Raw genomic sequence first — 22548 nt, 5'->3', positions numbered from 1 at the left:
CCTTCTCAATTTTTAAATACTTTAAAAAAACATTTTCACTAGTCTAGGTATTTTAAGATTGTTTATTCGATTTGGTCCTCTGTATTTGTGCTCATATCGTCAATTGGATAAACCAAATGGAGTGATATGGATCTTTCACTACATAGTCACCAGTCATATTTTATCTACTAGTAGTGCAGTAGACGAATTTCGGGTTCCATAGCTTGAATTCTAGTAGCTTACCTTCTGTCATTCATTAGAGCTATCATAATAAACAACTAATGTCCACTCCATAATTAATTGTGTTGCTTTTGTTCTCATTGCAGTATAGCGTCTCAAGAGGAGTCTCTGCGACACCAACCTTCTACGTGAATGGGTTCGAGCTTCCTGGTGCTGGTTCTCCCAAAGATTATGAAGGATGGAGAGACACCATCGATCCTCTGCTTAAACCACAAGAAGTAGACATACCAGACACCTTCCTTTCATTCCTCACGCAATCATCTTATTAGTTGTAATTTCTATGCTGTGCCAAACTCCCACCTACTTATAGTCTAAAAAATCCAAGCATCAGTCTCATACATGTTCATATTACTTTTACTTTTATAAAATTGCATAGTCTAGTAAGATTCTCCTAGAAGTCGTGTGTATGTGATACTATTTTACTTTTACAAAAGTATTTAGTAAAAAAGGTGGTTTGTAGTAGCGCAATGTGCAGTAAGTAAAAGGGAATAGACAGAGTTTCAGTATTTTTATTTGCTCTATCTTTTTACTGATTGATTAAGGATGAGGAGTAATGTGTGTGTGCAACAATTTAGATGAAAAAAAAAAAAAAGTTTAGTATTTTAAAAATATATGAAAAGTGGTTTCTAGTGGCACAAAAGTTTAAGTCTCAAATCCAACATTCCAACTATTGTTTGGTCTAGCTTTTGGTAACCCGAGAGTAGCTAGGTGAGATGTAGTTAGTCATCAGTCCGATTTGCTATGTTTTCTCTTTTACACAATGTGGAATTTCTTTAGCCTACCCAAAAAACTAAAAAGAAGAAGAGAAAAAAAAAAAACAGATTTCTAGCGACACTATAGATATAAAATGCGATATTGTTGGTGTCAAAAAGCTTCTGAAAAATAACTTTAAACGGATGATTTGATGCCATCAGAGATTGACAGAGGACCTAGTTGCTGAAGAAGGATCTCCCTCAAGTGATTTTTTGAATTTCTTGGCTTGTGATCAGGGTACCATTAAACGGATTTTCTATTATTCAGTACTAGGATGTCGGCCCGTGCATTACCGCACGGGAAAGTGAAAACTTGAAATGATTAACATTGTTAATTTCACATTTCGACTGAAATGTTTTTGGTAATTTTTTTAATGTGTAATATAAAAATCATAAATAATAAATAAGATGAATTAACCAAATTAGTTAAATAAAATATTTGTTATATATATATAAATGAAAAATTGATTCAGTGACAATAAGAAAATAATATTAAAGATATATAAATTTAGGTTTACTGAACCATACTCAGATAATCAATTTTAAAAGATATTAACATAGAATAAAATTTCAATTATTATTCTATCAAAATTTATAAAAAATAATAAGAGAATCAGGGAGAAAGAGCTCATAGCTGCAACTGCAACCAAACAAATTGACTAAAAAGATAAATCTATGAAAAATTAGAAATCACCATTAATTACCTAAATTAATACTATATTACAAATTATATTAATGAGTACTTAAGGATATATTTACTATATTACAGATTTACTATATTACAAAGTAATAATTAGTTATATATTATTTTTAATCAAATAATAATTCTGTGCATATGCACGGAACAAATACTAGTTTTCAATAATACTTAAAAGATTTGGATAAATCCACTATTCGGTATCAAAGATTTTTTTTTTTGCTTATATATAAAGACGTAGTTTATTAACCAACGTTTCTTCTTCATAGTAAACACACTTCTCTATTGATTAATTATATTTTTGTTTTAATATTTTATTCTAGGGTATAATTCTGTGTTTCTCTTCTCCAAATCATAACACAGAAGATGCATCATACATAAATGTTCTTCGAGAGACACACAAGAAATCAGATGAATCATTTGTTGATGAGAGGGCAAGGCAGATCAGTAAGGGATTTGAGAAGAATATGGCTGATTATGTTCTTCTTGATGATATCCCAGCAACAACAATAGATGGCTAACTCTTTTTATGTTTTTATTCTGAACTTAGTTATTATTTATAGTTGGTTTTTTCTATATTTTTTTTTTCATTTTTTGCATTTTTGGAATATTTCAATATTTGATTACTTAATAAAGTTAATTATTTCTTTCATTGTTTTTAACCATAATATAAATTTAATAGAAGAAAGTATTAAACAAAAAACTATAATTTAATAAATCATGTGTCGAACAAAAATATAAAAAAATATTGTGATTCATATTAATGTTGTAAAATTAAGTGGAAATAGGCAATGAGATTTATGACTATATATTATTGTAATAATGCAACGAAATAAAAGTTGCAGTGACAATATTTGTAACATTTATAGTTGTGAGCATCGTCATAAAATATATGCGACGAGCATATATTTAAAAATAATTACTACAAATTTGTAACATTTTTTGCTCTATATTTTACGTAGCATTTATTTACGACAATATATAGTTGTATTAGACCGTCGTGATTATACAACTAATTTGCTGCATAAAAAATGTTGCATTAATACAACACATATAACAATATATTACTTCGTTGCAAATTTATAATAATATTTGCTATATTATGTGGCAATAATTTGTAATAAATGGAAGTTGCAAACGTATGTCATAATTATACGACAAATTTACTACAAAAATAATGTTGCATTAATATGACAATATAGAAAGGAGTCTATTTACTGCAAATTTTGTAATATATATGCAAAAAATACCAATTTGCAACGCTCGTATAGAAACAATAGAAAATGTATCTCAGTTTTATTGCATTTTCAAATTTGCAACGAAATATGGAGTTACTGCAACAAATTTAAGTGTAGCGATGACACTATTTTCTTGTAGTGCGCGTTCCCTTGTTTACTATGCACCGACCACTCCATATATCACCAACACGAGACAAACGACTTATGTCCCTGTTGTTAATCAGTTAATCCATCAGAGCAACAACACTATTAACGTACGTCGAATCAAAAATTTAAAAGCCAAGAAAGAAAGGTCGGAAGGGATTTTTAGATTTGTCCATGCGTTGTTTGGGTTATTACATAATCGCTATTTTATTTTGAAAAAATAACATAACTTAACATGTTACTATTATCTTAGTTTTTTCTGTGTAAATCAAAATATTTTATTTATGTTTTGCTTATATTTTACATAGATTTTAATTAACTTTGTTAATATACATTTTTAATATTAAAAATATATGTAGAAATGTGAACTTGTCATATTGGATCATAATCTTATGTATTTGTTAAACCGTCTTAGATTTGTTACCGTTTTAGCAATAAATCTAATATATTTCATTGATAATGATATCGTTCATCTTAAATGTTTGACTTTTCCGGTTATTATTATGTTTTAAAGTATAAGTAGATCAATATCCCCTATATATTAATAGAGAAATATTTTGTTAAAAATGCTGATGTGTCGTCGCCAGAGCGATTTGGAGATTTAATTGTAATTAAGCATTTCAAGATAAACATATTTACAAAAATAAGTCTTTTGATTTATTAAATGTGCCATTAAAATATATAAGGAAATCTTTATTTCATTAGAATAAATAAGGTAATGTTTCTTTCTATTAGTTTTTTAAAATGAAAGACTTCATCAACTATTAAAAAAATATAGATAATAATTTAATTATCATTTTTATAACATATTTAATTATTTAAACTAAATTATATTTCATAAACTATTAAAAACTTATTCATCTATTTAATTTTTTGAAATACAAAACTTATTTAAATCGATTTATCTCGCACATATGTGCGGGTTGATACATAGTATATATATTCATTACAACGTTTTACAATATATGAATTTATTGACTTGGGTAAATGAACCACAATATATAGACTGCTTAAACCACAAGAAGTAGACATACGAGACACCTTCCTTTCATTCCTTACGCAATCATCTTATTAGTTGTAATTGTGCAAAACTCCCACCTACATATATATTTGTGTACTTAGAGCATCTTGATGGCGATACAAATGGAGAGTGTCTAGATTAGATTAAAAATTTAAATAAAAAATTATAATAGAATTGAAACCAATAGAAAAATGACAGATGAGAGGGTCTTAAAGATGTCTTCATGCCTTGTATAATACATTCTCTTCTTCTTCTCTCCAAAAATGTCTTAAATTTATATTAAAAATAGTACAGACACTAATAGTATATGCGGTGGAGGTGGTCTTATAGTCTAAAAAATCCAGAATCATCAATCTCTATTGTTATATTGTATGTTTCCAACTGTCATAATTTTGCAGCGTAAGGTATAATAAATATACAAGATTCTTCAAAATGCTACTCATGTTTTGTATAGTTCAAGTAATCATAAACTAATTTTATAATGCATTAACCATAAATTAAAAAAGAGTTTTCTCTGTACTGAGTAGTCCAACCGTTGCGTCGTGACGGTGTGGCGGACGACGAGATCTCGGCTCGCCTTCCTCTTCGAAGACTGGTGGTGGTTCGAAGCTGCTCCGGGTAACCTTCCTTGCAGCTTAGGGGAGTTGGATCTGAGCTTCAGATCGCGACTTCCTGTCTCCTCCACCCTTCTGTCGGAGATGCTAGTAGATCGGAGGTGTATGGTTGAATCGGGTTGTTTAGAGTCTACCGGATGTTGGGGAGGCTTCAGGTGTGCGGGTGGCCAAGATTTGAGGACATCCTCATAGTCGACGCTTTCTCGAGAGCTTCCTCAATTACTGGTGTCATTCCGGCTAAGAAGCGAGACGACAAGGCATCTGCGATGTGGCTTTTCCAATTATGGACCGTGAGGTGATGATATGCTATTATGTGCTTCAATTCTTTATCTTGAGAAAATTAGCATTCCGGTTTTTTGTGTGATTAGTATGGGAAAGTTATAGCTCTTGCTGGTGGTGTTTCGTGTCTCTTGGTCGGTTCAGTCGGATGTATTGTTTGTTTTAGGTCTAGAACCGGAACAGTGAAAGCCGGAGAGACCAAGCTCTTCTGATGATGCGCCTTTGGGTGTTGAAGCTATTGGGACAAGTTCTACATGTCGATCCAGAGGTTCTCATAGCTGGGATTTGATCGTTTTCAATAGTAGTTTTTTCACACCGAGTCGTAGTGTGTTATCTATCTCACTGTGGTTAAAAAATGCAATGGTTCTCGATTAGGTAGTGTTGGATCCGCTAGTGTTCCAGGGTTGTATTTGATCAACTATTGCATTTGTTTTGGTCCAAGTCTTTAGAGGTAAATGTAATGTGCTTTTGATTTGGTTGTAATGTGCTTTTGATTTGGTTGTAATAAAAAAAAAAAAGGAGTTTTCTGTTTGTAACTGAAGATGAAAAATAAAAAAAAATGAGAGAGGGTGGAGAAAAGATATCCATGGTTATTAGCTCACTCGTCTTCTTATCCTCGGTTCGAATTAAACCGGTTTAAATTTAAAAAAAAAATCAAACCGGAAATCAATTAGGGCAGTTCACTGGTGCATGGGTGTGTTGAAGAGAAGTTGTGCGGCTGTTATATATTAGAGAGGCGCCTGCAACAACCGTCTCTTTAGGGCGTACCCCCAACCAAAACAAAAAAAAAAACCGAAACGAAACAGTATATCTCGTCCAATCCCTTGGGCAAACACCAAACAGTTATCCCTTATCCAAAATCTTCTAGGGTTTCTTCGGAAGATCTAACCAGAACAGTCGAACAAGGTAAGCATTGAAGCAAATTTACTGGGTAGATTATTCTAAGTTTTTTTTTTAAAAAACCCCTGTTTCTAATCGTGTGAATTGAACGAGAAACCCTAGTTTTCCATCGCTGGTTTTTGTATTCTGATTTTGTATTTGCTTTCGGTGGGGTTTTTTGTTTATTCAGATGGATAGGTACAAGAGAGTGGAGAAGCCTAAGGCTGATACACCAATTGCTGAGAATGAGATTCGTATCACCAGTATGGGTAGGGCACGGAACTACATCACCTATGCGATGACTCTTCTTCAGGTAATTGTGTTTCTTCGCTGAATCTGTTTTGGTTTTGAATATTCTTTCACAGTAGAGTAATTTCCCTTTGGATTTGGCATGAATAAGTTTTTGTATAGAAGAGATTCTGGTATTATAATATATTCAATTGGAAGTTCAAAATGGAGATTTTACTGTCTTTGTAGTGGATGCATGTTGGTGCTTTTGATCAATTTCATTAAATTTGCTTTAGGAGAAAAAATCGAATGAAGTTATCTTCAAGGCTATGGGAAGAGCTATCAACAAGAGTGTGACCATTGTTGAGCTTATTAAGGTATTTTTCTTTTGGGGTTTTAGTCTGTTTATTGATTGAAGAGAGGGGAGTTCCATTGTTTTCTGAGAATTTTATTGTGATTGTTGTTGATGCAGAGAAGGATTCCTGGTCTTCATCAGATCACATCTATTGGATCTACGGACATTGTAGATACATATGAACCTACAGAGGAAGGCCTTCTTCCGTAAGTGGTCAACTAGACTTTAGTATCAATCTTATTGTTTTCATTGTGCTGCGGGTACTCATTTCTCCATGTTGTGTTCTTTAATTTTGTTGCCTTGACCTGTTATTTATTAAACCTTAACTTTTGTTCCCCTGAAGAATTGAGACCACAAGGCATGTGTCGATGATTACCATAACACTTTCGACTGAAGAGTTGAACACATCCTCAGTTGGGTGAGTTTCTAGGTCCATTCTCTTATTTGTGGATTTTGTTCTTTTGTGTCATAAAGCAGTTGTCTGTCTCGAGAGGTACATTGTCTCCAATGCTAATATATCTTATTAAATGATGCTACAGGTACCAATGTCCCATTCCTATTGAGATGGTGAAGCCATTAGCTGAGGTTGATGTTGACTATGAAGGACGAGGTAGTTATGGTCTCACTCGTAATGAACTTTTTCCAAGCTCCTATCCCTGCTGTCCTTTTTTAAGTTACTAATTTAGCTCTCTTTTATAGAGGGATCTCCTAGAGGCAGAGGAGGAAGAAGAGGTAGAGGAGGAAGAGGAAGGGGAAGAGGCGGCAGAGGTAGGATTACTTTGTCAATTTTTCTTGTAATATCTTAGTTTCACTGTAGCTTTTGCATGGGTTTGTGGATAAGAGTTTGCGTGGATTGTGCTGACTCCTTTTTGGACTTTCCAGGTAATGGATATGTGAATGCTGAGTATGATGATGGAGGAAGGGGAAGAGGTGGCAGAGGTAGCATTTCTTTAGCAATTTTTCCTTACGAAATCCTATTTTCACTTCACTTTTTTGCATGTGATTTGTGGATAAGGGTTTGACTGTACTGTGCTTCTTTCGAATTTACCAGGAAGCGGATATGCAAACAATGAGTATGATGATGGAGGAAGGGGAAGAGGCGGCAGAGGTAGGATTGCCTTTAGAAAATTTCTTTCCAAATCTTAGTTTCACCTTAGCATTTTTGCGTGTGATTTGTGGACAAGGGTTTAATTGGATTGTGCTATTTCTTCTTTCGTAATTGCCAGGAAACGGGTATGTGAACAATGAGTATGACGATGGTGGTAGGGAGCAGGACCGGTCATATGGCAGAGGACGGGGGCGTGGGAGAGGAGGACGTGGTGGTCGTGGAAGAGGAGGTTACAATGGTCCCCCACCTCACTATGAAGCTCAACAAGATGGTCCTCCAGCAGAATATGGATACAATGATGGTGCTCCAGCAGAGTACCCTCCTCCACCTCAGGGCCGTGGTATGTTTATACACTATTGTTTTTTGAATACACAATGTTGACCGACTTATGTCATCAGTTCTTAAGGTTTAAAACTTGGTTGGAACAGGACGTGGCCGTGGAAGGGGAGGAGGCCGTGGAAGAGGAGGAGGCCGTGGTGGATTCAACAGATCAAATGGAGCACCAATTCAGGCTGCTGCTTGAGTGACCAGGGTCATTGAATGGACTTGGGTCGTTTCTACATTCTCATGTTTTTTTTGTCACTTTTTCGTCAAAACAACTTATTGCCGTAGAATAATCTCTCGTTCCTGTTGCATTTTAGGTTATATATATGTTCATTTATTTATGGACGCCGTCTCGGATGATTCCAGTTTTTGTTCCTTATAATTTCTATCAGTTTTCCAGTTTTGTCTCTGTTTTGAGTGTTGGATAAGTTTATGGTATTTGTTTCGCACGCAAGAGACATGGATAGAACTCGCAAATTACACACATTCGGACAATAAGTGATATCTATTTCAACTTTCTGGGCCTGGCATTGCATTTTCCGTTGGTAAAACGTCTATTGCATTGTATTTTAACAACAGAGAAAGATAACAAGTAACATCAAAAGCACACAAAAAAAAACAAAATGTAATTCCAACGTATATTGAAACCAAAATGAAAAAGGCCAACGGAATAAGCGAATAAGTCAGGTCCAAAGATATATATCATCTAAAAAAATTAATCGCCGTTGCCGGGGATCGAACCCGGGTCACCCGCGTGACAGGCGGGAATACTTACCACTATACTACAACGACCTTTGATGTTTGATTCAGTACTAAATTGAATATATAGAAATATATAAAAAGCTGTCTTGAGCAAAAAGAAAAATAATACTTTGGAAAGAAAAGAGTCTCAACTCTCAAAGCAGCATCAATCAGCTCGTCCTCCTCAAATCTGATCCGTCGTCATTCCTCGCCTGTGTCTCCCGGAGAATTACGTTTTGTCAATTCAGTAAGCTCTCTCTCTCTCTCTCCCCTCTCTTCGTCTTCCTCAAGTCAACTAATTGCTAGAATCCTCCCGTGAAATCTCATCCGGTTTAGTTGCACACAGTTCTCCAAAAACCCTAACCTTCTTTTGTCTTTGTGTGAAGAGATTTGCGCAAGATGACTCAGGACGTGGAGATGAAAGATAATCATACCCCTTCTCAATCTATCATCTCTTCTTCTACCTCCACGATGCAGAGTAAAATCTCGATCTATAGACACTTCTTCAATTCGTGATTTAGATTTCCAAAATTGCTAAGTTTCACACTTCTTTTTTTCCTCAGATTTGAAGGAGATTGCAGCATTGATCGATACTGGGTCGTATACCAAGGAGGTCCGTCGTATTGCTCGTTCTGTGCGTCTCACTATTGGGCTTAGGCGTAAACTCACCGCCTCTGTGCTCTCTTCTTTCCTTGATTTCGCTTTGGTTCCAGGATCCGAAGCTCACTCTCGCCTCTCTTCCTTTGTTCCTAAGGTATTATTTTTTGGGTTTTGGTTCTTCACTTTGATTGTTCCTATTAGCGTTCTGGCTTTAGGGAGTTTAGATTCAAGTTCTCTGAAATATAACTGGTGTAGAGACTGAAATATTCGAACTGTGAATGGTTTAGGGTGATGAACATGATATGGAAGTTGATACAGCTTCATCGGCTACACAAGTTGCTCCTTCTAAGCACCTACCTCTAGAGCTCGAGATTTACTGCTACTTCATTGTTCTTCTTTTTCTGATTGATCAGAAAGAGTACAACGAGGTAACTGCTGCGACCTCTTTGTGTATTTGTCATAAGTTACCTTTTTCTGTTGTGGTTTTAGTTTCATGATTTATTTTAATCATCTCTTAGGCCAAAGCTTGTTCTTCAGCAAGCATTGCTCGTCTCAAGAACGTCAACCGACGGACCATTGATGTGATAGCGTCAAGACTCTACTTTTACTATTCCTTGAGTTATGAGCAAACCGGTGATCTTGCTGAAATTCGCGGGTTAGTAGCTGAAAGACTTATTGTTTTTGTTTTGTACTTGTTCTTACACATCATATTAATCAGTAGCTCAAAATTCAATAATCTGGTTGGTTTTTTTGTGCCTGCAGTACTCTTCTTGCGTTGCATCATTCTGCAACGCTCCGTCACGATGAGTTGGGCCAGGTAGGTCTTTGTTTAGCTCATGCAGTCTGCATTCATTGCCTTGAAACTGTTACTTGCTTCTTTATCGAAGGTATCGTGTTGAATGCAGGAAACACTTCTGAACCTGTTGCTACGTAATTATCTACATTACAACCTCTATGACCAGGCGGAGAAGCTCAGGTCAAAGGCACCTCGTTTTGAGGCACATTCAAACCAACAGGTAGCTCTTGCCTTCATACTCTTAGTTTTCTCGGTTCTCTAGATTTCTATATATGTATGAGATCTCCAATGCTACTTCTGCAATCTGTCCAGAGAATTATTTTTTCCATTTGCATTCATATCTACATCTAGGAGGCTTTGTGTTTTCTTTTCACTAATCATTTGCAAACTTGTAGTGTCCGTTATACTATCCTCTTTATACTTCTGACATCACCTCTTGCCATTACCGCCAATCTATCTTGTGTTTTTCTCTGCTATATACGAACTTTTTTCTGTGTTTTGATCCTTCCATTGTTATAGCTTCAAAAGAATAAACGGCAAGAGGACTTATTTCAAACAATATACTTTGCAGTTTTGTAGGTACTTGTTCTACCTCGGGAAGATCCGTACCATTCAGCTCGAGTATACTGATGCGAAAGAGAGCCTTCTTCAGGCTGCCAGGAAAGCCCCTATAGCAGCTTTGGGCTTCAGAGTTCAATGTAATAAATGGGCAATTCTGGTTCGTCTGCTGCTGGGTGAGATACCAGAACGGTCAATCTTCACTCAAAAGGGAATGGAGAAGGCCCTCAGGCCTTACTTTGAGCTTACCAATGTGAGTCCGCCTTCATAATCTTGCTGCTGTGACCTGTTTAAATTATTGTATGAGCAGATAACCTAACTGGTATTAGCATGAGCTACTTTACCTCTATCTTCAAACCCATTCCTAATTTCAGTGACCTATACACTCTTATGTTACTTGTTGGTCTCTTGCGACACAGTTTTTTTTTTTGCTGCTGTTGTTTTCTGCTACTTCGAACTAGAAAGAGCATAANCTTCTGCAATCTGTCCAGAGAATTATTTTTTCCATTTGCATTCATATCTACATCTAGGAGGCTTTGTGTTTTCTTTTCACTAATCATTTGCAAACTTGTAGTGTCCGTTATACTATCCTCTTTATACTTCTGACATCACCTCTTGCCATTACCGCCAATCTATCTTGTGTTTTTCTCTGCTATATACGAACTTTTTTCTGTGTTTTGATCCTTCCATTGTTATAGCTTCAAAAGAATAAACGGCAAGAGGACTTATTTCAAACAATATACTTTGCAGTTTTGTAGGTACTTGTTCTACCTCGGGAAGATCCGTACCATTCAGCTCGAGTATACTGATGCGAAAGAGAGCCTTCTTCAGGCTGCCAGGAAAGCCCCTATAGCAGCTTTGGGCTTCAGAGTTCAATGTAATAAATGGGCAATTCTGGTTCGTCTGCTGCTGGGTGAGATACCAGAACGGTCAATCTTCACTCAAAAGGGAATGGAGAAGGCCCTCAGGCCTTACTTTGAGCTTACCAATGTGAGTCCGCCTTCATAATCTTGCTGCTGTGACCTGTTTAAATTATTGTATGAGCAGATAACCTAACTGGTATTAGCATGAGCTACTTTACCTCTATCTTCAAACCCATTCCTAATTTCAGTGACCTATACACTCTTATGTTACTTGTTGGTCTCTTGCGACACAGTTTTTTTTGCTGCTGTTGTTTTCTGCTACTTCGAACTAGAAAGAGCATACATTTCTGGCTGCTTACTGTTGCTTTTCAGAGATACATGATGCAACAAGATACTGACTCTGATCTGAGGCTTACTATTAAACTCTGTTTTGGTTTTGCAGGCGGTTAGGATTGGTGATTTGGAGCTCTTTAGGACAGTCCAGGAGAAGTTCTTGGACACATTTGCTCAAGACAGAACGCACAATCTCATTGTGAGACTCCGCCACAATGTCATCAGGACTGGACTGCGCAACATAAGTATTGCATATTCCAGAATCTCTTTACCCGACGTTGCCAAAAAGCTGAGACTCAACTCCGAAAACCCTGTGGCTGATGCGGAAAGTATTGTAGCAAAGGCCATTCGTGATGGAGCAATTGATGCGACAATCGATCACAAAAACGGATGGATGATCTCGAAAGAAACTGGGGACATCTACTCGACGAATGAGCCACAAACTGCGTTCAACTCAAGAATTGCTTTCTGCCTCAACATGCATAATGAAGCGGTCAGAGCATTGAGGTTTCCCCCGAACACTCACAAAGAGAAAGAAAGCGATGAAAAGAGGAGAGAGAGGAAGCAACAAGAAGAAGAGCTTGCTAAGCATATGGCAGAGGAAGACGATGATGATTTTTAGAGAAAGGTAAATCTCTTTCTGATAGTTTAATCTCTCAACCTGTCTTTGGTTTTTTTTCCAATTCACAAGTTTACTTTGTGCCCTGCTCATCGTTCTAAGTGTTTTATTCAGGATTTTTATCCTCCGGAACCTTTTAATTACTTTGGTTTAATTTTAGGAAAAGAGATTTATATTGTTGGTTTCAGAAGATTGGAATCTCTACAACTTCGTTTAATGATGTTTGGGAGATTTTCGCATTTTAAGAATTGAACACTTTCAGCTAGCTGTATTAGGTGGGTCATTATTAGAACATGGACCATGTGAAAATGTTATCATCTCCAGGCAATGCATACCATTTAAATCCCCCATTCATATTTTACCATTAAATGATAGATAAGCACACTCATAAAATATCTAAAGAATAAAAACAAGACATGTGTATGACTCATTAAGTAATTGAAACATTAGTCTATTTCTGCCAAACTAGGTATCATTTTCTTGAATAAAACAATCTCATGTTATGCTTTTAATTATAGGTATTTGTTGTTCGGTTCATTAACTTCTTAATAATGACAAAAAAAAAAAAAACAGTAGAAAAATAATGTTAGGGCTCTTTGATTGCTACAACTGCCAACTATTTAATCCATATCATCAATGTAATTGGCATACTATAATCATTTTAACTTGTAATGGCATAAGATAAATTTTACTCCACTACTAAATCTAAACAAGCTCCTCATGTCCTTAATCTTGTACTTATCACTGGGACAAACGACGACGTGATGGTGATCTTCCTCAACTTAGATTGGAAATCAAGCTTTCGGGGACAATTAACCCGATAAATAATACTACTAGTTAAAGGGATTTGGCGTGTTGCTAATAATGTAGGAGAAAGGGAGCATGTGAGTTTGTGACCGATGAACCTGCACAGACCAACCTGCACATGATCGTATCACAAACAAAAAACTCTCCTTTGTCTTTCTTTCTTCTTATTTTTTTTATTCATTTTAATTTAAAAATTTAACATCCACCGCGTTGCATAGTATACAACAAACCAGTTTATTCACTTAGTTTTGATGTTATTTAAAAAGATATTAATCTAAAATAATGGAAATATAATTATGATACAATTGTGATCATGCTAATTTAAAACTTTTAATCTTACAAATTAACTTTTAAGATCTGTATCTAAAACATTGCATCGAACAAAAAAACAAAACTTATGGATTACAAACGTTTGGCCATGAGTAAATCAAGATAATATTTTGGTTTAAAGTCTCTTTTTCTAAACTCCACAATAAAACAAAGGAAAAGAAGAAGTATGCTACATATGTGTTCACTGTTCAAAGCAATATTAGTGTAACCGAGATAATTTGTTTGTATGAACATTTTGTGGAATATAAAAAAACCATCTGCAGCATATTACAAACAGAGTTTGCAGATATACTGTCTTTTTTTGGACTTATATTGTTACTTACAAATATACACATGTAGGAGATTTGCCTTTAAGAAACAAAGAAAGAAATAAAAGATACACACAGGCTAGATAAAAGATAAGACCACATGTAAGGTTTTGTTGCTACTACGTAGTTTTAACACTCACTTCCCACCTTTATTTAAACAACTCTCTCTCCTTCACTCGATCATCATCATCATTTATCATAATCTCTCTCTCCTTCACTCGAACGAAACATTACAATCATGTCAAAGTCTCTAGCTGGCTTGGCCGTTTTGGCCGCTCTTTTTATTGCGGTTGATGCGTTTAAGCCTTCTGGTTTAACTAATGGTCACGCCACATTCTATGGTGGAAGTGACGCTTCTGGAACAATGGGTAATCTAACAGTTCAGTTTCATACGGTTTTGACTCTTAATGGATTTGGTTAATCGATTAATTATATTCTTGATTCTTTTCAGGTGGAGCTTGTGGTTACGGAGATCTTTACTCGGCGGGGTACGGGACAATGACGGCGGCGCTAAGCACAGCTCTGTTTAACGACGGAGCTTCTTGCGGAGAATGCTATAGGATAACGTGTGATTACGCTGCGGACTCACGGTGGTGCAAGAAAGGAGCGTCCGTTGTCATTACAGCCACAAACTTTTGCCCACCAAACTTTGCTCTGCCTAACAACAACGGTGGTTGGTGCAATCCGCCGCTCAAACATTTCGACATGGCTCAACCCGCTTGGGAAAAGATCGGAATCTACAGAGGTGGAATCGTTCCCGTCGTTTTCCAAAGGTTAAGATTTTTTTTCAAAATGAATCAGATTAGGTTTCCATTTTTGCAATTGTTCTTCTAATCTCTAAACTAAAAGAACTCTGTTTTTAAAAAACAGAGTAAGCTGTTACAAGAAAGGAGGAGTGAGATTCAGAATAAACGGAAGAGACTACTTCGAGCTAGTGAACATTCAAAACGTAGGAGGAGGAGGTTCGATTAGATCTGTCTCCATTAAAGGATCAAAGACTGGTTGGTTAGCTATGTCTCGTAATTGGGGAGCTAATTGGCAATCAAACGCTTACCTCGATGGTCAATCTCTCTCTTTCTCCATTACTACTACCGATGGTGCTACTAGAGTCTTCCTCAATGTTGTTCCTTCTTCTTGGTCCTTTGGACAGATTTATTCTTCCAACGTTCAGTTTTAAGTTTCTTTTGTCTGATTAAAACGTTATTGGGCAGTGGTCGCGCTCTGAGTCTGTTTCTTTTCTCCCTGAGCGACCCGCCCCCTTTTTTTTTTTTTTTTTTTTTTACTTCTTCTTTGTTTGATGGGTCTGTTAATACAGAAGACCCAATTTGATTTGAGGAAATATGATTATATAAAAGATGTATTGTATTTGAATGTTTCAAACTCGAAAAGATTCCGTAGCTAAAGGGAGTTTTAACACATTTGTACTTGGTTATAAGTTTATATAAAGTATGTTTGAGTTATGACAAAAGAGTTTTTTTTATCAAGTACATTCCTTACAAGACATGTGCCTTTTACCTTTATAAGAGTTTGAAAAGCTAAAAAAATGTATGTTGCTTTGGAAATCTTAGTTATAATCTTGTCTTGTTTTTATGGTTCTTCACTTTATCAAAATGATGTTATTTTTTGGAATATGATCTTTAAAATGTATTGAACTTATGTCAATATTTTGAAATACAAGTAACGGATTTAAAGAATTTTTTAGAGATGCAAAAATGATAATTCCTACTTATACCCAAGTTATTTAGAAGTTCATATAAAAAGATTATTTTGTTCATATGGATGGATATATAACAATCACGTAACCCATGTACGTTTTTCTAAATCAACTAAGCTACATAAACCATTGAACCAAATATAGTACCCTCCTAGATTTTGTAAAGTTAATGGATGAGCAATTATATTGGTTACCTTTGAAATTTCGTGACCGGTTAGAGATCACTTTCCTTGTGAGCATGCATTTTATTTATTGGCTCAATTATTAACGATGTTAACATACATTTTCAACATTATTAGGACCAAAAATTCAAAACAATTAGAATTCAAACCAAGTGTATATAACTCGATGATAATTCAAAGACTTAGAAGATTGAATCAAGATCAAAGAACATATTAACCAAAAGAAGAATAAACATCATCGATATGACAAATTGTTTGCTTCCATGGCCTCAATTTCATTTGAATCATATATAAAAAAACTTTGAAAGATATTCTTACAACTTTTTTTAGATATCATAATAGGTAATCCATAAACCCTACAAAAGTAACAAGTAATTCATAAACCCTACAAAAGTATTTATATTATTTTGATGAACCCAAAGAATCAATATGAAGAACTAGTTTCCCGTGATTTGCGCTAACACTAGCCTTCTTGATCTGTTAATAGTGATGAAACAGAGGTAGAGATGTTCTTCAAGCTCTTGCAATTGATCTGAGAATCTTTCTTCATGTGCACTAAACTCCCTCAATGCTTCCTTTAGCACTTCAATCTTCCTACTCTTTGCGCACATCGCAGCCACGGTTTTTCTATGCTCTATCTCATCGCATAATCTTCCGGCAAGTCTACTCAATGTATCCAAGTCGTTTATCAATATGAACATTCCTTTAGCTGCTATATCGATTTGTGTCCCGAGCCTCTCTAGCGTTGTATCTCTTTTGCTCTTATGCATGTTTCTTTTTGCTTTCTTCTTCCTCAAAAGAACCAAAGAACATAAACCGAGCAACGCAGGAGCTGCTAAAGCGCCGAGTATGCTGTGGAGAGCTATTATTAGTAATGTAATGACTATAGCGCTATGAGAAATCACTAGGCTATAACCTCCTAGCTTCTTGCAGAAACTCAAAAACCTGACTTTTCTTCTGATTCTTTTCCTTTTCGTTGTCAATTTGTCGAGCAAATCCGAGTTTGCATCGTGAACTATACCAAACCGAGCTTCGTTGATGTTACAACACAAAGGGTTCTTGAGCGCTGCAAATCTCGAAAGCTCTTGAAATATTAAAGCGCAGAGCTGCTCATGGCTATATTCCGTGGTTTTAGCACCGTTACAAACCCTTTTCCCAATCGTGATAATTCTTTTGATTTTGTTGTGATTGACCTTGATTTGTTGGATGGACTGAAGGAGAGACTCACACACGTCGCAAGCTTCGGAGCTAAAGTCGAAAAACTTAACTAGAAGATCGTTGAAACTCGAGTCTTGCATCAGAGCATCGAGTGTATCTTGAGGAGGGTCGAGCAAGTAATCGGTGAAGTGTGAATGGAAGCTAAGATCTGAAGATGAAGGGGAAGAAGACGAAGAAGAAGGCGAAGAAGAAGAAGAGAGTTTGCTACAAGATGTAACGCCTAATTGATCTTCTGCTTTTGTCCGAATCTCTAAGTAGGAGTTCGTTCTGAATGCTTCCTTGTACTCTTCATTAACACTTAGCTTCGACGTCAAGCTACGACAACATTCCTTCTCGGACTTTCCTGCTCCATTGACAAAACAAAAACAATTGACAAATATTTTCAGAACTGTTTTCTCATAAAATGAAAAAAAAAAAACCATCTCTGGGTCTCAACATTATATCTAAAAAAACATTCAAGATCATTAGTTAAGAGAAGAGAAACCAAATCATTCAAACTTCTAAAAAAAATTCTTGAAAACTAACCTTTTCTTGTAGAGGAAGAATATAATCTAGAACCAAGAAAACTCTTCATTTTCATCATCTTCGATTCGATGGGAACTCAAAGACACAAGAGGCGATTTAGGTAAACAATTGACAAGCTTCTAGCTTCTTTATATACTTACGTCTTTTTTTGTATGTCGGCTAGTTATAAATTATATTTTGATTAAAATTAGAAATATATCCTGAAACGTATATGTAGGAATGATTGGTTGGACAAAGATAGAGAGAGAGAGAGAAGAAACAAAGGAGAAGGAAGAGAAGATTGAGAAGCGACAGCTAGAGAGATGGTGGACGTTAGCACCGCTCAAAGAGATTTGTGAACGATGGCTTTTGGCGCAAGTTAGAGAATGGTACACGTGTTGTGTTCTTGGGGTCGAGATGACTTGTTAGTTTGGAGAAGAAGTTTCCTTTTACGGTTTTACCTTCGTTGTCTCTCTCTTTGAGTTTTTTTTTTCTTTTTCAATTGATTGATTAGTGAGAGGTTCTATTAAAGAAATTTAATTAAATTTAAAAGAAATAATTCGTTATGTTTTGAGGAAATTAGTATGGATGCAGTTCCTCGTACGTTACCCCAAAACGAGTTATTGCCACGTAGACCTCTCTCATTTCAGTATTATCTGTTTTTTTTTTTTTTTCTGTTGGTAATATCTTTTGTAGTATGATTGGGTCAAAGTATCCAAGAAAAAAACACAAGTCATCCCTCTTTCTTTAAACTGCATGTACTTGAAATATCTGACGTTTTGGTATGACAATGACGACTAATCATGCACTTCAGCACTTGTTTTCATTTAAAATTTTCCACGAGGATGCATGTGGAATGTTATGTTACTTACTGACTAAGTACTTTGTTACTCTCGAACGTCTAATTTGTAAATGTGTATAAACGTTTGGTTGAATGATAATAAAAGATTCTTAATGCTTTTCTTTTTCTTTTGTTTTTATAATTTGTAATGTTGTCTGTTAGGCATTGACCATTTCGGCAGCATAAATACATTATACATGTTATGATTACCAATATGGAGTTTATATTGTTACTTCTTAATAATCATATATATATATATAGATACTGACAATAGTAATATAGATATATATGATGTTTTCAAGAACAGTATTTAGACTTTTCACGGCATTGTAGTAATTTGTGTTATATACTAATTACCGTAACCGTAGTATACATATATTTGGTGTTTTAAGTACATCTAATTCCATAGATGTTCATAAATTATTCACCACACGTCTGCTTCACCGTACGTATTACATAAACGTTATCTCGCATAATTTCTACGTATATAGTACATTAGTACTAGCTATAATATGATTATGATAAAACTCGAATGAAGAAAGTGTAGGATTAATGATTTAATGTTCATTTAATTGAGTAGGATAATCGGTATATCAGTAAATTTCGCAACTATAACAAATCCGATGTCGTCCAGCGGTTAGGATATCTGGCTTTCACCCAGGAGACCCGGGTTCGATTCCCGGCATCGGAGCTTTTTTTTAACTTTTTATGATTTATTTAGTCCCGATCAACAATCCTCTAATCAGTGGACACTCCTTCACCCATTATATAAGCGTCACAAAGGGTTATATCCTATTTACATAACGTTTCGAGTTAATGTTCACAGGGCCGGTCCATAGGGCAATCAACTCAAGCAAAGGATTAGGGCATCAAAAAAATTAGGGCATTTTTTTGTAAAATTATTATAGAGTTTTTATATATATCTAAAGATTTTTACAAAAATGTGGACTTTAATATAAGTGCAAATCATAGTTTTTGAGGTTAATTGTTAGTTTTAGTTTTGATTTTTCCATTTTGAGGTTAATAGTTTGCTTTGTTAAACTATTAGATAAATCTTTTAATCAAAACTAATATTTTGATTTTGGTTTGTGTTAATAAATTTTCAAAACACTAAACATAAAGTCTTATATACCATTAATTATAATTTTTTGGTAATATATAAAAGGGCATGTTTTTTAGTTCGGCATAGGGCACTAATAAATGTCGGACCGGCACTGAATGTTCATCTATTGACTATTGTAAACCAGTTCAACAGCATGACTTCAAAATCAATTGTCTTTTAATAAACTTGATTAAAATATGTGTATACATTCTTTTTCAGTTCGTTGACATTATTGAATTTAATAAAAAGGTGTGTGTATTCCTGATGTTATCGTTATCGTTGGTTCTAGAATAGTGAATACAAATTGAATAGAGTAGGTGTGTGTGTATTTGAATATTCTTAAATGTTATCATAGTGAATAGAGTAAGTCGATGATCATCAAAACTCAACAGCCATTGTCTAACACCACCACTTTAATTGTTCCAGCCCAACCGGTTTCATGCTTCCAAAGATCATTTTTCATTATCCCTCTATATGTCATATTGTCGGAGTTGATCATTGTTGGTATTGGATTTCGCCGATTAGAGGCCCACCCGATAGACCCATTAAAACAGAAGAGAGAACCAGGTGATTGGGCTTGATGAAAGCCCATGAAGAGGAGCCCGAGTCAGAGGACGAAGTCAAGTCGGAGGAGAAGTCGGGATGGTCGAGCCGAGATTCGGGGGTGAGATTGTAGGTTGACGTTTGAGGAAGATCTCGTGGAAAGTTTTGTTTAAATAAAGGATCGATGTAAACGATTGAAGACATGTAATCAAGCTCAGAGCAAATCAATAGAAAAAGTCAATACAAAAGTCCAGTTCGTTGTTCTTCATAGTTTTAAGTCGATTTGTACCGAAAGTCTGCCCAGATCTTATTTTATAAACTTATTCTTCTAATTGTTGTTTCTAACCCCAACAATCATGTATAGAAATTTAAACCATAAAGATCAAGTGAAATTTAAATATACATAACATTAATGCGATTTATATCTATAACTCAAAAATATATATATATATATTTCAAAATCAAAACAAGGTATTAAATTTATTAATGCTTCCTCTACACCGTTTATGATCTTATGATAGATGATTTTGTTTCGTTCTAAAATCCTCTTCCCCTTCGTTCTCCATCCTGATATCTTCCATCTTCCATTCTTCTTGAATTAGTTTGAATGTACATAGAAAGAAGTATTAAATTACGTTTTGGTATGGTTACTTATAAATGGTATATCGACCAAAAAAAAATCTTTTAATGAGATAAATATACTTTTGTATGGTTGTGAATTGAAATAATTGAAATGATATTAATTAAACTTGACATGATAATACAATATCATTTATGAGTTCAAAGTGAAATGTTATTGACTAAACTCAATAGATGGTAACAATATGAGAAGTTAATTTATGTACATGGATTAATGTTTAAGGATATATATTATGGTATTGTTGATTTGATATTATTTTCATACAATTATATTAGGTTTATAAGAATAATACATATCTACACGAAAATATAAGTATTACTTTACCAAAAGTGAAAATATGTTAACTTTAAATATCATGTTAAAGTTGCAATGATGATTCTTAAAAAATGCATGTCCATGGTTGTAAATAGAATCTAAAAAAAACTTTACATTGGAGAAGCTGACAAAACCTAAGTTCTTGAAGTTGTTTGAACAAAAACAGAACATTTGATCACATTGTGCCATTTAAAAGAAACACTAGAACTTTTTTTTGTTTGAAAACATATTGAATTTGTTTGTTATGTATTGTAAGTCAATGTATTAAAAAAAATTTGCAAGTAATTAATACTTTTGAAAGATTATATATGTTTTAAAGATAATATAGAAAGGTTTCGTAATTTTGAATGTAGCAGTTTGATTAAGAATCAATACTTGCTCTTACTTATCATAGTATAATATAAGACAATGAAAATACCTAGTTAAGCAAATGCGATATGGGATCAAATTAATACCATATAATGTTTCAATTCTAAATTTGAGATTATTTTATTCTACTTAAAACATTATTGTTGATGTAAAATTAAATTTTGATCAAATAAATATAACCTAATTTTGTTTGATTTTATATGATTATGTCGAAAATTTTCTGTGTATGACTATTGTGATTGTCTAATACATATATAGTTGGTTTAAGTAAGTATATGTAATTCCAGAAGATGTTAATAATTCTTCACCACTGATCCTATATCAACCACACGTCGGCTTCACCGTCTTACATAAATCTCACACCATTTCTACGTAATATAGAATAATCAATTGTTTAATATTTATTAGCTTCAATATATCCGATGTCGTCCAGCGGTTAGGATATCTGGCTTTCACCCAGGAGACCCGGGTTCGATTCCCGGCATCGGAGATTTTTAACCTTTTTATGGGAATTTTATTTGGGCTTTGAAAGACTTTTGCTTAGTTATATCTTATGCTTTCTTTTCAAGAGACTTATGACTTTAGCCCATCTTCATTAATCATTATTCTAAAAATTTAAACACAAACTCTATAAATTTTTATCAAAAATTTAATCAAATAAAATATATAACAGTTCCGTTTAACGCTTAGATTTTAAAAATTAATAAATAAAAAATAAAAGATAGAAATATAGTATCTTATTAGTTTCTTCTTTAATTTTCTCTATTTTTATTTTATTTGTTTGAGTTATTCAGTTTCAAATAGAGAGAGAGGAAGAAAAATAAATAATAGACTTTAATCATTACATGCAAATGTTTTATTGACAGTTTTTCAATAAACATTTTTAAATTACAAAAATTATAATATAAGAAGACCGAATTTTTAATCACAAACCATTATAAATAACATAATAACAAAATAAATTATTACAAATTTCTATCAAAAAAAAGTTCAGCGCGCGGGTAATAGAAATGAAGATCATGCGATAGCATTAGCAATATGTGTGTGACTCATTGATAATACATACTTTCCAAGAGTAGCACGAGTGCACTCCACTCTGAGCCACTAAAGGTGGTCGGCAGTTTTTTTGATTCTATTTTTCTTTGTAGGTTGCTAAATATATAAGATTTTGACATGATCTCGACTATACATTAGTTTAAGTACAACAAGCATGCTATATGGATTTACCAAGATGAAAGCCTACAAGCATGCTATATGGATTTACCAAGATTCCATAAGAGTGTAAATGCCAATTCTGGTTAATGCAC

The 22548-nt window shown here is 34.4% G+C and overlaps 5 protein-coding genes and 3 non-coding genes across 8 annotated transcripts in view; 6 read left to right on the top strand and 2 right to left on the bottom strand.

Annotated features, from left to right (window-relative positions):
- LOC104756377 overlaps positions 1–681 on the top strand; it is a gene marked incomplete in the record, with an annotated part of 2397 nt that extends 1716 nt beyond the window's left edge. Inside the window, 1 exon segment of the mRNA XM_010478954.2 lies at positions 306–681. Coding sequence (XP_010477256.1) covers positions 306–488 — 183 coding nt within the window.
- Positions 5686–8267, top strand: LOC104756376 (protein argonaute 18). Its single transcript, XM_010478951.2, has 11 exons — positions 5686–5870; positions 6034–6156; positions 6368–6448; positions 6544–6632; positions 6770–6844; positions 6966–7036; positions 7126–7194; positions 7309–7365; positions 7478–7534; positions 7653–7874; positions 7963–8267. Exons 2-11 carry the CDS (start codon positions 6034–6036, stop codon positions 8055–8057), a joined length of 939 nt encoding a protein of 312 aa, XP_010477253.1. The 5' UTR covers positions 5686–5870; the 3' UTR covers positions 8058–8267.
- Positions 8579–8650, bottom strand: TRNAD-GUC. Its single transcript has one exon. It is a non-coding gene; the product is annotated as a tRNA-Asp (tRNA).
- On the top strand, positions 8753–12633 carry LOC104756375 (26S proteasome non-ATPase regulatory subunit 3 homolog A). The gene is made up of 9 exons (XM_010478950.2): positions 8753–8846; positions 8986–9077; positions 9163–9353; positions 9487–9627; positions 9718–9854; positions 9962–10016; positions 10105–10215; positions 10567–10806; positions 11859–12633. The coding sequence occupies exons 2-9, from the start codon at positions 8999–9001 to the stop codon at positions 12369–12371; spliced, it is 1467 nt and encodes a 488-aa protein (XP_010477252.1). The 5' UTR covers positions 8753–8846; positions 8986–8998; the 3' UTR covers positions 12372–12633.
- On the top strand, positions 13934–15231 carry LOC104756374 (expansin-A11). The gene is made up of 3 exons (XM_010478949.2): positions 13934–14181; positions 14265–14586; positions 14684–15231. Exons 1-3 carry the CDS (start codon positions 14052–14054, stop codon positions 14988–14990), a joined length of 759 nt encoding a protein of 252 aa, XP_010477251.1. The 5' UTR covers positions 13934–14051; the 3' UTR covers positions 14991–15231.
- Positions 15993–17538, bottom strand: LOC104756372 (UPF0496 protein At1g20180). Its single transcript, XM_010478948.2, has 2 exons — positions 17453–17538; positions 15993–17270 (listed from the first exon to the last, which is right to left on the bottom strand). Exons 1-2 carry the CDS (start codon positions 17508–17510, stop codon positions 16147–16149), a joined length of 1182 nt encoding a protein of 393 aa, XP_010477250.1. The 5' UTR covers positions 17511–17538; the 3' UTR covers positions 15993–16146.
- TRNAE-UUC lies at positions 18892–18963 on the top strand. The gene has a single exon. It is a non-coding gene; the product is annotated as a tRNA-Glu (tRNA).
- TRNAE-UUC lies at positions 21660–21731 on the top strand. The gene has a single exon. It is a non-coding gene; the product is annotated as a tRNA-Glu (tRNA).

This window comes from Camelina sativa, chromosome 17, assembly GCF_000633955.1.
Source record: "Camelina sativa cultivar DH55 chromosome 17, Cs, whole genome shotgun sequence".
Taxonomy (NCBI): domain Eukaryota; kingdom Viridiplantae; phylum Streptophyta; class Magnoliopsida; order Brassicales; family Brassicaceae; genus Camelina; species Camelina sativa.
This window is presented reverse-complemented; position numbering and strand designations above follow the sequence as displayed.

Excerpts from the sequence above, each read along its gene's own strand:
- LOC104756375 (XM_010478950.2), top strand. The coding sequence starts at position 8,999 with ATGACTCAGGACGTGGAGATGAAAGATAATCATACCCCTTCTCAATCT. Across the intron at positions 9,354-9,486 it reads TCTCTTCCTTTGTTCCTAAG|GGTGATGAACATGATATGGA; the intron begins GTATTATTTTTT and ends TGAATGGTTTAG. Across the intron at positions 10,807-11,858 it reads CTTACTTTGAGCTTACCAAT|GCGGTTAGGATTGGTGATTT; the intron begins GTGAGTCCGCCT and ends TTGGTTTTGCAG.
- LOC104756374 (XM_010478949.2), top strand. The coding sequence starts at position 14,052 with ATGTCAAAGTCTCTAGCTGGCTTGGCCGTTTTGGCCGCTCTTTTTATT. Across the intron at positions 14,182-14,264 it reads TGACGCTTCTGGAACAATGG|GTGGAGCTTGTGGTTACGGA; the intron begins GTAATCTAACAG and ends GATTCTTTTCAG. Across the intron at positions 14,587-14,683 it reads GTTCCCGTCGTTTTCCAAAG|AGTAAGCTGTTACAAGAAAG; the intron begins GTTAAGATTTTT and ends TTTAAAAAACAG.
- LOC104756376 (XM_010478951.2), top strand. The coding sequence starts at position 6,034 with ATGGATAGGTACAAGAGAGTGGAGAAGCCTAAGGCTGATACACCAATT. Across the intron at positions 7,195-7,308 it reads AAGGGGAAGAGGCGGCAGAG|GTAATGGATATGTGAATGCT; the intron begins GTAGGATTACTT and ends TGGACTTTCCAG. Across the intron at positions 7,535-7,652 it reads AAGGGGAAGAGGCGGCAGAG|GAAACGGGTATGTGAACAAT; the intron begins GTAGGATTGCCT and ends CGTAATTGCCAG.
- LOC104756372 (XM_010478948.2), bottom strand. The coding sequence starts at position 17,510 with ATGATGAAAATGAAGAGTTTTCTTGGTTCTAGATTATATTCTTCCTCT. Across the intron at positions 17,271-17,452 it reads TTCTTCCTCTACAAGAAAAG|GAAAGTCCGAGAAGGAATGT; the intron begins GTTAGTTTTCAA and ends TCAATGGAGCAG.